The 13,838-nt window shown below is 42.9% G+C and overlaps 2 protein-coding genes across 11 annotated transcripts in view; one reads left to right on the top strand and one right to left on the bottom strand.

The window, feature by feature from the left end:
* Maf (MAF bZIP transcription factor) overlaps window positions 1-4,153 on the top strand; it is a 320,718-nt gene extending 316,565 nt beyond the window's left edge. Inside the window, exon 2 of the mRNA XM_074055615.1 lies at window positions 3,976-4,153. Coding sequence (XP_073911716.1) covers window positions 3,976-4,003 — 28 coding nt within the window. The 3' untranslated portion in view covers window positions 4,004-4,153. The remainder of the gene's footprint in view (window positions 1-3,975) is intronic.
* Window positions 4,154-4,197: 44 nt separating this feature from the next.
* The window catches only part of Wwox (WW domain containing oxidoreductase), a 927,061-nt gene continuing 917,420 nt past the window's right edge, over window positions 4,198-13,838 (bottom strand). For all 10 annotated transcript variants that reach the window (XM_074055599.1, XM_074055600.1, XM_074055610.1 and 7 more), the window contains one exon: window positions 4,198-5,281. In XM_074055599.1, coding sequence (XP_073911700.1) covers window positions 5,093-5,281 — 189 coding nt within the window. In that variant the 3' untranslated portion in view covers window positions 4,198-5,092. The remainder of the gene's footprint in view (window positions 5,282-13,838) is intronic.

Genomic DNA, 13,838 nt, shown 5'->3' on the forward strand with positions numbered 1-13,838 from the left:
AACTAGAAGTGGCTTTTACTGCCTCACACCTAGGATGCCAATGAGGAAGGGGCTGGCCTGGAAAGAGACCAGTCAGAAGCAAGTCATTCTTTCTGATTTCATAAAAGCAGCTGCTGCGGCCAGTTGAGGAATCCTACCTAGTGGGGTAAACACCCGAGCCAGTATGAACCCAAGAGATTTGGGGGGTTCACTTAAGTCTTGGCACCACATCCAAAGGCGGTCAACGTAGTGCCCCGACTGGTGATTGGACAGGAAGTGAAGCAGGATACCCACTGGTGGAAAAATGCAGCAAAGATGAAGTACTTTGGCTAGGCTGATATTTTCCTTCCAAACCCTCTCTCTGTAGACTCACTCTGAATTTCCACGCTAATTAATATTGTGAACTCCATCCTGTGGGAAAATGAAAGACAAATGCTTCTACTTTAAATAAGGAGGCTGGCTGCTTGGGAATATAGGTTGTGACAATAAAATGTTCAAATAAGGTTGGAAAATGTAAATGGCACACCCAGTGTTGACAAGGCTGTAAACAAACAGAGGCAGGCGTGAGGGGCAGTTTAGCCTTGCAGCCTGGAGCCAGACAGAGGTCTTGAACCTCTAGCAAGTGTGTACTGGGAAGGCAAATTCAAAGGAGAAAAAAAGCTGTGTGCACAGAGATGCTGACTGAGCCATTGCTCCTAACAGCCGACACTACAAATAACCTAAATGTTGCACAGTAGGAGAATGGTTTACAAGTGATGGCCCACCACCAAAAGATACACTGGGCATCCTAATACAATTGAAAATTTTTGAGAAATAAGATGATTTGGGGTCAGAGGAAGAGAAATAAAGGGGGGAGGGACTTGAAACACAGTAAGAAGTAATGAAATTGCTGTGTTACACTACGGTGGGAATATGAGTCTTCTTCCTTTTCTCTATAAAAATGACATTTCTTTTTTTTTTTTTTTTTTTTTTTTTTTTTTTTTTTTTTATTCATATGTGCATACAAGGCTTGGTTCATTTCTCCCCCCTGCCCCCACCCCCTCCCTTACCACCCACTCCACCCCCTCCTGCTCCCCCCCTCAATACCCAGCAGAAACTATTTTGCCCTTATCTCTAATTTTGTTGTAGAGAGAGTATAAGCAATAATAGGAAGGAACAAGGGGTTTTGCTGGTTGAGATAAGGATAGCTATACAGGGCATTGACTCACATTGATTTCCTGTGTGTGGGTGTTACCTTCTAGGTTAATTCTTTTTGATCTAACCTTTTCTCTAGTTCCTGGTCCCCTTTTCCTATTGGCCTCAGTTGCTTTAAGGTATCTGCTTTAGTTTCTCTGCGTTAAGGGCAACAAATGCTAGCTAGTTTTTTAGGTGTCTTACCTATCCTCACCCCTCCCTTGTGTGCTCTCGCTTTTATCATGTGCTCATAGTCCAATCCCCTTGTTGTGTTTGCCCTTGATCTAATGTCCACATATGAGGGAGAACATACGATTTTTGGTCTTTTGAGCCAGGCTAACCTCACTCAGAATGATGTTCTCCAATTCCATCCATAAAAATGACATTTCTATTGCTACATCATTTCATCAATAGACAAAATTTAGAAGTTTCTTCATTGGTCACGTGGATCGTATTTCATGCTATTTAGTATTCTACAGTGACTTCAACCAAACTAGTTTGGCTATGTTGGAAGGCACAAAAAAGTTAATACACACAGCAGATATTGCTACTTTTAGATGCTTTTTTTAAAATGTAAACTTCTAAAAATGGTACCTGCTGGTGACCAGAATGGGCAGCAATTTTGCAAACCAAGGCTTTCTGGCCTAGCATTGACCTCGATGAAAGTAATCATTCCTACTCCATTGAAGTTCAAAACAAAACCACCCATCACCCCATTTTAAAGAGCAAAACCACAAGCCACAGGCTTCAGCCATTGCCAGGAGATGCTTTAATGTCTTGTTTCCAATTGATAAACTGTAGCAAGGTCTCTCTTATTCAGGCATGAAAGTGGAAACTGGATGACTTTTGGGTTTAAAGAAACAAGAGCAGGTAATGCAAGAAAATGACTGTAGAGGACCTTGCTCACTCGCCCATCTTGGGTGTATTCTGTGGCATTGAGTCCAACAGAAGCTGAGCTCAGACAGGCAAGGCTGGGCACAGACATACTTATAAACAGAAGAGAGGGTCTGTTGGGGCATGCAGGTGGGGCTGAAACCAATATTGCTAGAGAAATGAGTCTTCCTCCTCTTCAAAAATGATTTGTAAAGCTTATGCCAGGCATTTGTCACAGGAAGAGACACAAACCCTGGTTTGGGTGAGAAAACCAGCTGGTCTTCTTTGGGAATAATCCATGCCTTGTATGAATTTAATGTGCACCTACTGCTGGTCTCTAGGTCATCCATAAAGAGTGGCTTGACATGAAGGCATGTGGATTTGGACGCAGACAGAGCTGGCTTCAAATTCTGACTCTGCCACTCTCCAGTTATGTGGCTGGGGAGAGTTTCATCCTCTGAGCATACCATGAAAAGACGGGTGTGATTTGGCCTCTATCCAAATGGAACCCTCTCAATATGTGGTACTGGCAATGAATAGTGGTAATGCTAGGGTAGGGCTGCTTTTATATTAAGTGCATACTTCATATGTGCATACATAGGGATATACACACATATATCATGTATATATCATGACAAATGGTGAGGAATAGTGTCAGTTTTAGATAAACTAAAATAGAAGTCTGCTACTCACTTGCTCCCTTGTCCAGAAATTCCCTGGAGAATTAACCAACCAAGTGATAGTAATAAGCCTGACAGGGAAAAATGGCCTATGGGGATTGTCAGATTGAGTGAGTTCAGGAAGAAATGGCAGAGGGGAAGATATTGTTCTGGGGCCTCTGTTCTCTTCCTGGAGAACTTTTGATAAAGCTGATTAGGACCTTCTGCATCACGAGGACTCCTGTAAACCCAAGATTTAAATTCCCTTAGAGCAGGAATTTTGGTGGGGAATGAGGGTTACCCTACATTGAATTTCCATGTGTAAGTTGAACGAGTCAATGAATGAATGTATGAAGCTCTGGTCTACATGACTTGAGGATTTTTTTTGTTTTTGCAGTGCTGGGACTTGAACTCGAGGCCTCATGCTTGCCCCTTGTATTATTCTTGCATTTCTATGGGTGTCCTGGGGAGTATGGGCTAGCTCTCCTGGGGTTGGATAGTCTGAGATGACCATACTGGCAGGTCTAATGGCTAGCTCGAGGGTGTGTTCCTTATGACTCAGCAGGCCAGCCCAGGCTCGTGCACATGGTGGGTTTACTAGGGGCATCAGAAAAGGGCAAGTCCCAATGCACAAGCCAAAGGGTGACAATTCATGCCAGGGTCACTCAAGGTGTGGACACCAAGAGGAGAGTTAGGCTGGCCACTTATGCAGACAATCTACCTCCGATGCATTGGAGCATTTGAACCAGAAGTGATGTTATCGGATTCATGCTTGTAATGGCTCTAGAATTATATTGATTTTTTCAGTAGATGGGATGCTTCAGCCAGGCCCTGGGCACCTGGACAGCAATGGTGTTTGACTAGACTGTACCCAGGGGCAGAGGCCCAGGGATTCATGGTGCTGCCTGGCCTGAAGCTGCGTTTATCGGGAGGAGGAGCAATGGCACTTAACCCTTCATGGTCTTTCAGCAAAACCATTCTCTCCATCATGTCAGAGTGAACCTTCCCACTTCCAGAATGTTTGTTGAATCAATTAATGAATGTATGAAGGCTTGGTCACTATGTCTTAGAGAGTTAATAAAGGGAATCCTTGTGTCCCCTGGCCTAGAAACCATGACACAAACCATGGAAAAGGGCAAGTGGTGAAGAGATACTCACTAATTGCTAAGGGCTGATACTCACAGGGGAGCAAACCACTGAGGACTGAAATAATCTGTAAGTACTTTTTAAAAAAGTCTTGAGGTGAACTTATACAACAGTCATTTTTCTTTTTTCTTTCTTTCTCTAACAGAAAATATGCTGGCATGCTAATTGCGTGAGACAACTTGGCCCACAGACAGCCACAAAGCACAAAAACAAAAACACAAACTCAGAGAAGAATCAAGAATGGTGTTTTCCTGGCGTCTAGAAGAAGCGCTTTATTTTTTCCTCTAGATTTCTTTTCTAAAAAATGAAAATAAAGAACAAAAAAACTGAAAGAAACATTTAAAGAAACCATACAAACTTCAGGCGATCATAGTCAAGCATGTTCTTTTATTAAACATAGGATGGGAAGAAGAGGAGGAAGTTTGGCTTTGCTAACGCAGGTGGACTAGAGGCTGTGAGACTTGGCCAGTGGGGTCTTCGTGTGAGTGAAGAATCCTACTTTTTATGCCCCACCCTGACAATATCCCATGTGCCCGAAGGGACATGATACTTACTTTCTTGCCCACCTCGGTATCTAGGGAATGATTTGCAAAATGTTTTGTTAGAATCTCTAAAGGATTGTTCGTGTAGTCTTGGCAAGGGGGTCAATGGCCAGCGCTCTGGCACCCACCAAACCTCTCCACACCACTCCACCTCTGGGTGTCACTGCTATCTTGGTGGAGTGGAATGGGTTCGACGAGTCTCTCCCAGGAGTCGCCAAGCCTGCTCAGACTTTATTGGGATGAATGAATCAATGACCTTCTGGATCAAGGCAGCAAGGAAGGTAACAACTTGCCTTTTGTTTTTCCCTCTTAAATGGGAGGCCAGCCTGTGATGGCAATGGCGGTACTTGGTGAGCCAAGGGGGCAACGGGCTATTCTAAGAGTGAGAAAAACTGGCTTCTTGTGCTTCTACAATGAGGGAAGGAACCCACATACCAACTGAGCTTCTAATTTTAAGCAGGCCACCACCAGAAAGCAAAAGGACCTATGCCTAACCTAGCCCCGGAAAAGTGGCATTGCCCCTTAAGAACTACAATTCCCTGCTCCCCATTGTACTTGACATTTTTCAATTTGTTGCAACTGCTCTTACTTCCTTGACTCTTTTGGATCTGCAGTGGACAGAAGTGGACACCTGAGGGTGGTAAGGTCGGCAGGGGTCCAACGTTGGCAGTGGTGATCACTGGCGCACACACAGGTGCACCCATCCTTGCGTGGCTCCTGCTAGTCGGACGGGCTGCCCAGTCGTTCTTGGATCAGCCTGTCACTGAGTGCCCACAGGGCCCGGGCCACCTCTTCACTCTGAGCTTCGGGGGAGGGCAGGCAGCGGCAGCAATTGTTGAAATACATCCCTCCCAGGCCTTCCAGCTCTGGAGCGGCAGCACAGTACACAGTGGTGGCAGCCCCCTGTTGCTGGAAATGAGAGAGAAAAGAAAAGGATTGAAGAAAACGGGTGATAAGATGATGCCATTCTGACCATGTAGAAATTAACACGCCTCCCCTACCCAACTCAGCATGGCAAAGGATACTGAACGCCAAGCACATTACTGTGAAAAAAGTACAATGTGACCATCCTGGAAATGCAAGTTCATAAACTCGCCTTACAAAGCCAGTGTGACATTTTACACCTCATACAGGAAAAGCCTTGGAACATAAAGACACATATTAATACATCACATCAGGCGCTTCTTCCACACAGAGAAAACGATGGTCAGTGTGTAATGTAATTTGACGCCAAGCTCTTTCTAGAACCTTCTGTCTGAATTAAACCCATTAATTATGGCCCATCAGATAGAAAACCCAAGTGAAGCTGGTGCCAGACCTTTCGTTTATTCTTTGCCCACCATGCTGCAATGGGAAGAGTTTGCAATGCTATTAAAACATTTAAAACACACACACAGAGTCCTCATACATACCTACACACACTTACTAATTCATCCAGAAAACCTTTTCTATTTGCCCCACATTTACAGTGCAATAGAGGCTAAGGGGGGCACACTTCCTTCCAGCCCCCTACAAAATGCAAGTTGGCATTCATCACTGGCATCCACTTTTGGAGTAGCAGTTGGGGCTGTGGCTAGGGATGCGTGCAGTTATGGGGCACCATGTCATCCAGACTGACAGAAGATTGCCAGGGATGCTGTAAAGAGGGCAAGAAATCACTTGGCTTTGCAAGCCATAATTAAAAATAATAGGCTGCTCTTCATAGGGACACCCGATACGCACGGCTCTAATTTAAAACCAATACAGTTCGTCTGGCATCTTATGATTATTTATGTGCATCACAGCTCTTGCCGCACCAACTAATTATCAGCTGGTGGTGAGGAGTGGGGGTGCAAAAGAGGACCGACCCAGAAAGGTAACTGCAGATAAGGTTGCCTTTAGGAATACATGAAAGCTGTATGATTGTGGGGGAAATGGGTTCCTATCCCCACCAGACTTTAAATTGAGTCAGAAGAGAGTATTTCAGGGAAAAGCATCTCTCTAAATGGTTTGGTTTCCACTCATTTTGATTGTATTCTACAAACACCGGGAGCCAGGATCCCAAGGTGTTATGGAAAGTGCTATAAACCGACTTGGGCTTTGTTCTGTTTTGGCTTCAGTGTCAAGGTCTGTGGTCACACTTATATTGGTCTGAAAAGGAAACAGTCAGATATAGCCAGGTGCCATGGCTTGGGAGGGGTGGGGAGTGCCAGTGAGACAAAGACATGAGTTTTGATACCTAGCTGCTTGACTCCACTGGAAACTCCCATTGGTCCAAAATTTGAACAACTGACACAATTTTGACTTAATTAAAGAGCATGGGTTTGTTACCTCCCCAGACCACTTAGACACGCCCACTCTCCAAATAACCCACTTAATATCTTGGATTCAGTGGTTGCCTTCCCATTTGATTTGTGTGGCTCAAGTCTAATGGAAATGAGTTCCTGTCATCCAGCTTCCCTTTCCCTGAGTTATTATTCCTAATAACCCTTAGCTTAGCACCTGGCACATTCATCCAAAGACATGGGAGGAGTGGTTTAGCTGACTCTTCTGCATCCCATGCGGGAAAAGGGGAAGCAAAGAGCCTCTGAAGACAAAGTGTAGAACTAAGATGCTCATCCCACTAGCTCAAGCCAAATAGCATCTTGGCCTGGGTTCTTCCAGTGCTCCAGTGGTGACAGTGCTGTGCATAAATTTTGGGCTATCTGTCCTGGATTTCCATTTTTCTTTGCAACTGCCAAATGCACTAGAGGGTGGTCAGGTGACTTGCCATTGACTCCTAAGTGTTGGGTAAGAGAATTCAGTCAGTTCCTCTCACAGCCCAGTTCTCCCCTCCCCAATCTGCCCCTCCACACACACACTCAGCCTGGGAGTGGTTAGAATATCAGCATTCATGTATTGTGACATACTGGCCTTTCACAGTTCCACCAATCCTGAGATAAGAACAAGGGATAAGCAGAAAGCAGAATTCTTCCAAGCCCAATGTAGTATTTTTGCTACTATGACCTTCTAAAATGATATCCTGATGCACTCCTGCATTGTTGGAAACTCTGGAGTCATAATGATTGGGAATCAATCGATGGGGAAGTTGAGGGGAGCTGGTGTCATGCATTTTCCCTCTGTGGAATCTGCATGCACTTACAATTGGCCTAATTTCACATAAACCTACCTTTGGCTACCTTACTGAAAACTAAACACGTTAGAAAAGCCTAACGTTTTATCAGGAGCTTTGATTCCTTGCCAGTAGGCTTGGGGTGGTATCTCATCTAAATTGCACTGTCACTCGCTCTGGCTTTGTAGAAGAACAGTACAGGAGAGGTACAAAGTCCACCTTCACCACTACAAAGGTCAATTGAGCACTTTTGGCAAAGTCTCCCTGCTTGCTTTATATTTGGTTTGATTGGTACTTGCTTTATTTTTTTGCCTTGCTGGACAATTAAGAAGTGACAATGTCTTTTTGGTCCTACTAGCCCTCAGGCTTCTTGGGGAATTCTCTTTTCAGCTGTTCCAGTGGCAACCTCTGAGTGACATCTTTATTGGGACGACAGCTTAATAACAAGTGCTTATTTTTTTTGGCTCATCAGCTTTTTGGTCGGCATATCATCAGCACGAGACTGGATCACATTAGCAAAATCTCATTAGTAAACAAACAGGTACTGCTGATACAAGATGAAACGTTTTTAAACTGATAAAAAAAATTTAAAGAGCACTTTAATCATCATCAAATGACTTTCGTGCCACTTTTTGGGGGGCATCAGAACATAATTCAGAAAAGATGAAAGAGCCATCGAAAGGAAGCACTGTTAACGACTCTGGTCTTAAGTATTTAAAGGCAGTATTTGCCAGTTGTCACTGTTTCTTACAAATCTGCCATGATAAAATAATAACGCCTTGACATATAGACACTGGCTGGAGCTGTGAGTTCCCTGAAATGAGTTTTTGAACAATTTATCAGGTTGCATGCTGTTACTATTCCCAGCAACCTCGGAGAAACAGCCTATCCACACCAGAGCCAAGGCCATGACTTAGGGTGCTGACGACACAGGACTAAGAAGTTCTGGAAAGCCCAGTAGAACCTTTAATCATTCCCAAATGCCATTTCTGATCTAGCCAAACATTTGTGAACGGCCAGAAGAAAACTGTGCCATCAGTCTTTATACTGTATGTAAAATTACCCAGGATTCTTGTTTGGGATTAAGCAAAGAACATCTTGGTATCACCATTCTCTTTCTAAAATCACTTGTCAGATTTGCAGGAAATCTTCAGTCTCAGAAAGGTAGGATTTAAGAAGCAGTTGCTGTTTATAGTTGAGGCTTCAAGATGTAAGTTACCCATCCTTCCAGTCCTCCTAGTTGGGATGAAAATGTTAAGCAGCTGCTTTTTATCAACATTTACTTGATAATTTGATGGCTACATCACTTTGTAGTCATCAGCACAGACTGCAAATGAATATTGACTCCTTTAAAGGAAAAGGTGCAGAGGTTTCTGGTAAACAATACATGATTTAAGAAAAAAATCCCACATATTGATATCTGTAATGCATTGGTTTGTACTCTGATATACTTATATTCTTATAACGACACATGTTACACAATTAATGTTTAGTTTTTAGGTTTCTCTACTTTAATATGCATGCTTATTTAAAAGAAAGAATAGATTTCTGTCTTAAAGTGGATGTAATGATAAGATGCATTTAAAAATAGGCACAGTATCACAGCATAACTGCCTTCAATGATCACGAGAGCAGTAGATGTTCTAAGATTGCTTTATTACATACCTATCGATACCAGGACATTGCACAGCAAATACTGAATTAATCAATTTATGCAAAAAACGTAGGGCTGTGAAAAGGAACATGCCATGCAAACTAGATTAGGTTTGGAGCCCCAAGGGCAGAGAAAGAAGGCAGCCTTTCAGAAGTAGGCAGTAATTACAGAGCTGAATTCCGAAGGCAAAAAGGTGATCTAAAGTGAGCAGGTCTGGTAAAAAAAAAAAAAAGGAAGACAGGTGCATCTTCAGATCCTCACAGCTTTCATTGCTACTCATCTGGGATCTGTTAGGCAAAGCAAACACTTCTCACATGCACAGCCAGTCATCTAATCCAGTAGCCCTGTCAGGGCACCTCACAGAGAAGAATGACTTATCACAGAGCCGTGGTGGAGATGAGGGGATGAGCACCTCTGTCACGTGTGGAATAAATGCCTGCCTCCATATCCTCCCCGTCCTTCCCCATCTCCCAATAACAATCTGGGAAGAGAGTTTGCAACCATTCTGCCAGAAAGGTGTGATGTGGTATTCTGGACTTCATTTCTAGACACCTTGATGCTTGGGGCAGAGTGGTTCTTAGAAACATTTAGGGTTTTAATTTCTGAATTGAAAGACAAACAAAAGCAAGCTGTTCCAAGGAGTGACAAGTTCTCTGCTTCTGTCCAAGAACAACCTTAGTCAATTCGTAAAGTAATGCAGCCACTCTCTGATTAGCGAGTGACCACAATCAACCAGCGCCCTCTTTCTCCACTGTGACATTTGTGTAATTGAATTACACCATGCAATTTGGAGCAAACACACCAACTTCCACCAAAATCATGGGAGACAGTAGAAGAGAACAGATCTGTACTGGCAAGGACTCTGTCCTATAAACCACTGTGCGTTCCTGTGAGTTTCACTGAGTGGGGAATATGTAAACAGTCACAGCGACTAGCATTAAGTGAGAGGTCACCATCCGCCAAGCACTTTCAGAGCACCTCACAAGCACCATGTTCTAACCCTCACACTGCTACATGAACCAGGGACCTTTTGTATCTCCATTTACAGAGAGCCAACTTAGTATGAAAAGTCAAAAGAGATTTATTCAAATCCATACAGATAATCACAGATTAGCTGGTCCAGAATCCATTGGAGTTGACACAGAAAGCCTTCTTTCGAAATCCGTGACACACATTGGTGTGTTGCCCATTTCCTCTTATGTGTCTCCCATTTGATACCACTTCCTTGTGCTATTTTGTCATCTTCTCAGCCAGGCCATGGTCACAGAGTGATGCCATGATATGGTCTCAAATTAAATGCACAGGTTGTCATATGCTCACCTGAGAAACGTTCAAAGATTTTTCCAATGTTGATTTACCCACCAAGCTAAATTGAAATTATATCCATTTGGCTTAACAAGAATGAAGATTCAGCACCCTCACCTTAATAAAAAGGTCACTTGATTCAAAATGCCACCTCTAGGCCCCAGCTTCGCCAAGCTAAGAACCTACTCTTTAATGATATCCTTTTTCAAAGCATGAATATCAAAAACAGTGAAATGTAAGCCACCTCGTTCTTATAAATTTCCAGAGAGGGTAGCCTTCCATAAGAGCACACTGTGACACGCTCCAGCAGGCTGACAGAGAACAACGGATCGCTCCCCTGTGTCCTCCTCCCCCAATAAACCCCTAGCAAATTAATTTCTACAAATTCCTAACAATTGATTCCTACAAAGGCCTTGAACAACCTGGGCTTAGCTACATGCAAGTACTCCATGTAGGTATTGAAAGGTAACTTTCTTCATAGCCCTCGGGAGTTTTGCTAACACACAAGCTGTTCTTAGCATTTCTTACGGAAGGGGAATGCCTGCAATTTCTCACACAGAAGGAGCTAAGAATATCAGGTGAGTGGTTATTTGTTTTCAGGCTTTAATAGCTGAGAGAGCACTTCAGAGAAGCACTTCCTGCAGAAGAGAATCCGGCCACTCACACAGTAGACTTAGTGGATGTCCCCAGTTACCACAAGTCTCTTTACCAAAAACAGGCACACAAGTTTGGAACACCTCAGGTTCCTTTTCAGTGGACTGTCCTATAAAGGTTGAAGAATGCCAATTCCTAGGTGACACTGGGAACACAGTCTTTGGGGAAGGCTTGATGTCAGCACTCTGAAGAAAAGACAAGCAATGGGCCATACCATCTATCACCAGAAATACAATTGGGCTAAACACAGGGTACAATCCAAAATTGCAAAGTTCACTTTGAGTGAAGTGAAGGAAGGGAAAGAATGACATATAGCTTCTAAATGACAACCATAGGGTCAGAGAGTCTCTGAGCTGACCTGGGGACTTTATTGTTTGCAGTGCAGTCATCCCAAATAAGATGCCTTCAAATCTTAGCCAGGTGTCGGACAAAAGACGTGCATTTCTAGCAAGATCCTTGAGGAGTTCTAAGATGCTGACTTGAAGACCAGGAAGAATGACTTGGAAAGACCCCAGGAATGTTGCACTTATCCCTCAGAGAAATATTTGCAGGAATAAGCCCCAAGACCAGTGAGTTCCAATGGAAAGTTGGACAGGATTCTTTTAAATAGTAAAATATAGGTGGCTTCCCTAGCCTTAAATTATGGGGAGGGATAGGTAGCCAAGTCTCACCATCCAAAGGAGTCCAAAGCCATGTTTGTTCTGGGACAGCCAGGCAGGGCAGGAGTTTAACTTAGCCTATCAGCAGGATTGAAGGGCAGAGTGACCTTATTGGCTACTCTGTTTTCAAGTCAATAAATTGTTCTAAACTTTTCCTTGAAATAAATGAGGTCCTTTTCATACTTTCCTCATAACATAGTATTCTTGCCATTAGTGTCCCAAGGGTTCCGTGACAGTTATGTCTTCTGTTAAAAGAGTAGAGGTGGACTATTTAGAATTTTTTCATGTTCTGAGACCTGGTGCTATAGTAAACCCCCAGATGTGCTGTGGGGAGGGAGGTGGAGAAGTCCTGATGAGGGAAGGAACAAAGAATGGGTGAGAAACAATTCACATGGGTGACTCTATGCAAGCTTGTTCTACCTTCCATTTGTGCCTGCCAACGGTGTTCTAGAACAGGCTGGACTGTAGGGTTCATATGAAGGTGTTGCTGCCTGTGATTAACATCCGTGGACGAATTCCCTGCGCTCCCTGTTGACGTGTGTTGCCTGGAATGCCCCATGGCTCCACGTAGCTTCTTTTTGATGAATGGAGACTTCTCTTGCTGAGATGCAAAACTGCATTGGATAACCATTCTCCCATGAATTAGTTTGAAATGGTCAAACTGAAGAGCCATAGAAATTTGCCATCTTTCCACATGGGACAAATCTGATGGCCTTACACTGAAAATGTCTAACTGGGCCACCTCCATGTCATTGTTGAAGGGTTGTTGAGTGTTTATAAGAGATAAAAGAAGATATTTAGCTGGTGTTAATTTGAACCATTTTACATTTTTACTCTACTTCTTTAAGCTTCGTTATAGCTAGCTCTGTATACTGTATATAAATGTATTCACCATGTATACTGAAATAAACCTTTGAAATTATTGCCAGGCAGAATTAATGGGTTCGGTTCTAATATAATGATGCAAAAGGGTAGCTTCACAGTACAAGTGAAACAAGCAGTTTTCTCCTTCCCTTCTGCACAAAATGACTCAACTCAGTCTGACCACCATATTAGCTCTTTAAGAAAACCAAGAACTGACTGTTTTATGAGCAGGCAGGCATTCAGGGCAAACCTCAAACAAGCTGTTTGTTTAGATTTTAAGGCTGACCATTCCTTTACACTTAAAACACACATATTCTGCAACAGAACGAAAAGGCACTGGCAGGGAAAAATACAATAGGGGCCTCATCAGAGTAGGAAATTAACTCGTAAGCTGTCTTCCCAAAATGAATTCAGAGGATGGAGTTCACAAGAATTCAGATCTCACAGGCAGGCCCCGATGTCCACCCCACCATGTCACGTTGGGCATGTCTTCATTAGGGATGGACATTTTCATAGAGAGCTCACCAGAATAGAGTATTTCTCAGGCTCAAAGACGCTGGCCTTGTTAATATTTCATTTAGAACATACTGTGGAGAGCGGCGTCCCATTTATATTACTTCCATAATTAATGGGGATAGCTTGGGCACTGCCTTTATACAGAGAGATCTCCTCGCAGTGGTCGATGAGTAATGAGAAACAATAGATATTTTGTTCACCAGCAGCTTGTTGGTAGTTAGTAGGAAATGATCGTGTGTGCTGTTGCTTTAATTGCCAGGGTAAATAATTCTGCCTTGGTGTTAGTGAGCATTTGAAAGCACTCGATGCAAATAGACTAGAAACAAAACAAACAAAAAAATTACCTTGATTATGCAACACCTTAGCATAGGAAGTTACAAAGGTATGTCTTTTTTAAAAATTGTATTCTATCATGCAAATATTACCTAAATATGCATGTGCTGACTACTTATCTACTGTATTTTAGGAAATACAATTAGGCCACCTTTCTCTTCTCTTATCTAGACTGTAAATAACTGTAGATCTTTTTCGTTTCCTTATGTAAATATATGTAAATACTAACAAACTATGCATGCTGACATTCTAGGAAATTTCAGGTACTTTTATAATCTGAAGGCATGTACTTGAACTGGTTTGTTAAAAGAGAGGGGGGGACTCTCTCAAACTCTTTAAAGCTGAATAGAAATTAAAGATTTCTTCCTAGACTCTTGTGGTTTCTTTTGT

The sequence above is a fragment of the Castor canadensis genome, chromosome 15 (genome assembly GCF_047511655.1).
Source record: "Castor canadensis chromosome 15, mCasCan1.hap1v2, whole genome shotgun sequence".
Lineage (NCBI taxonomy): Eukaryota > Metazoa > Chordata > Mammalia > Rodentia > Castoridae > Castor > Castor canadensis.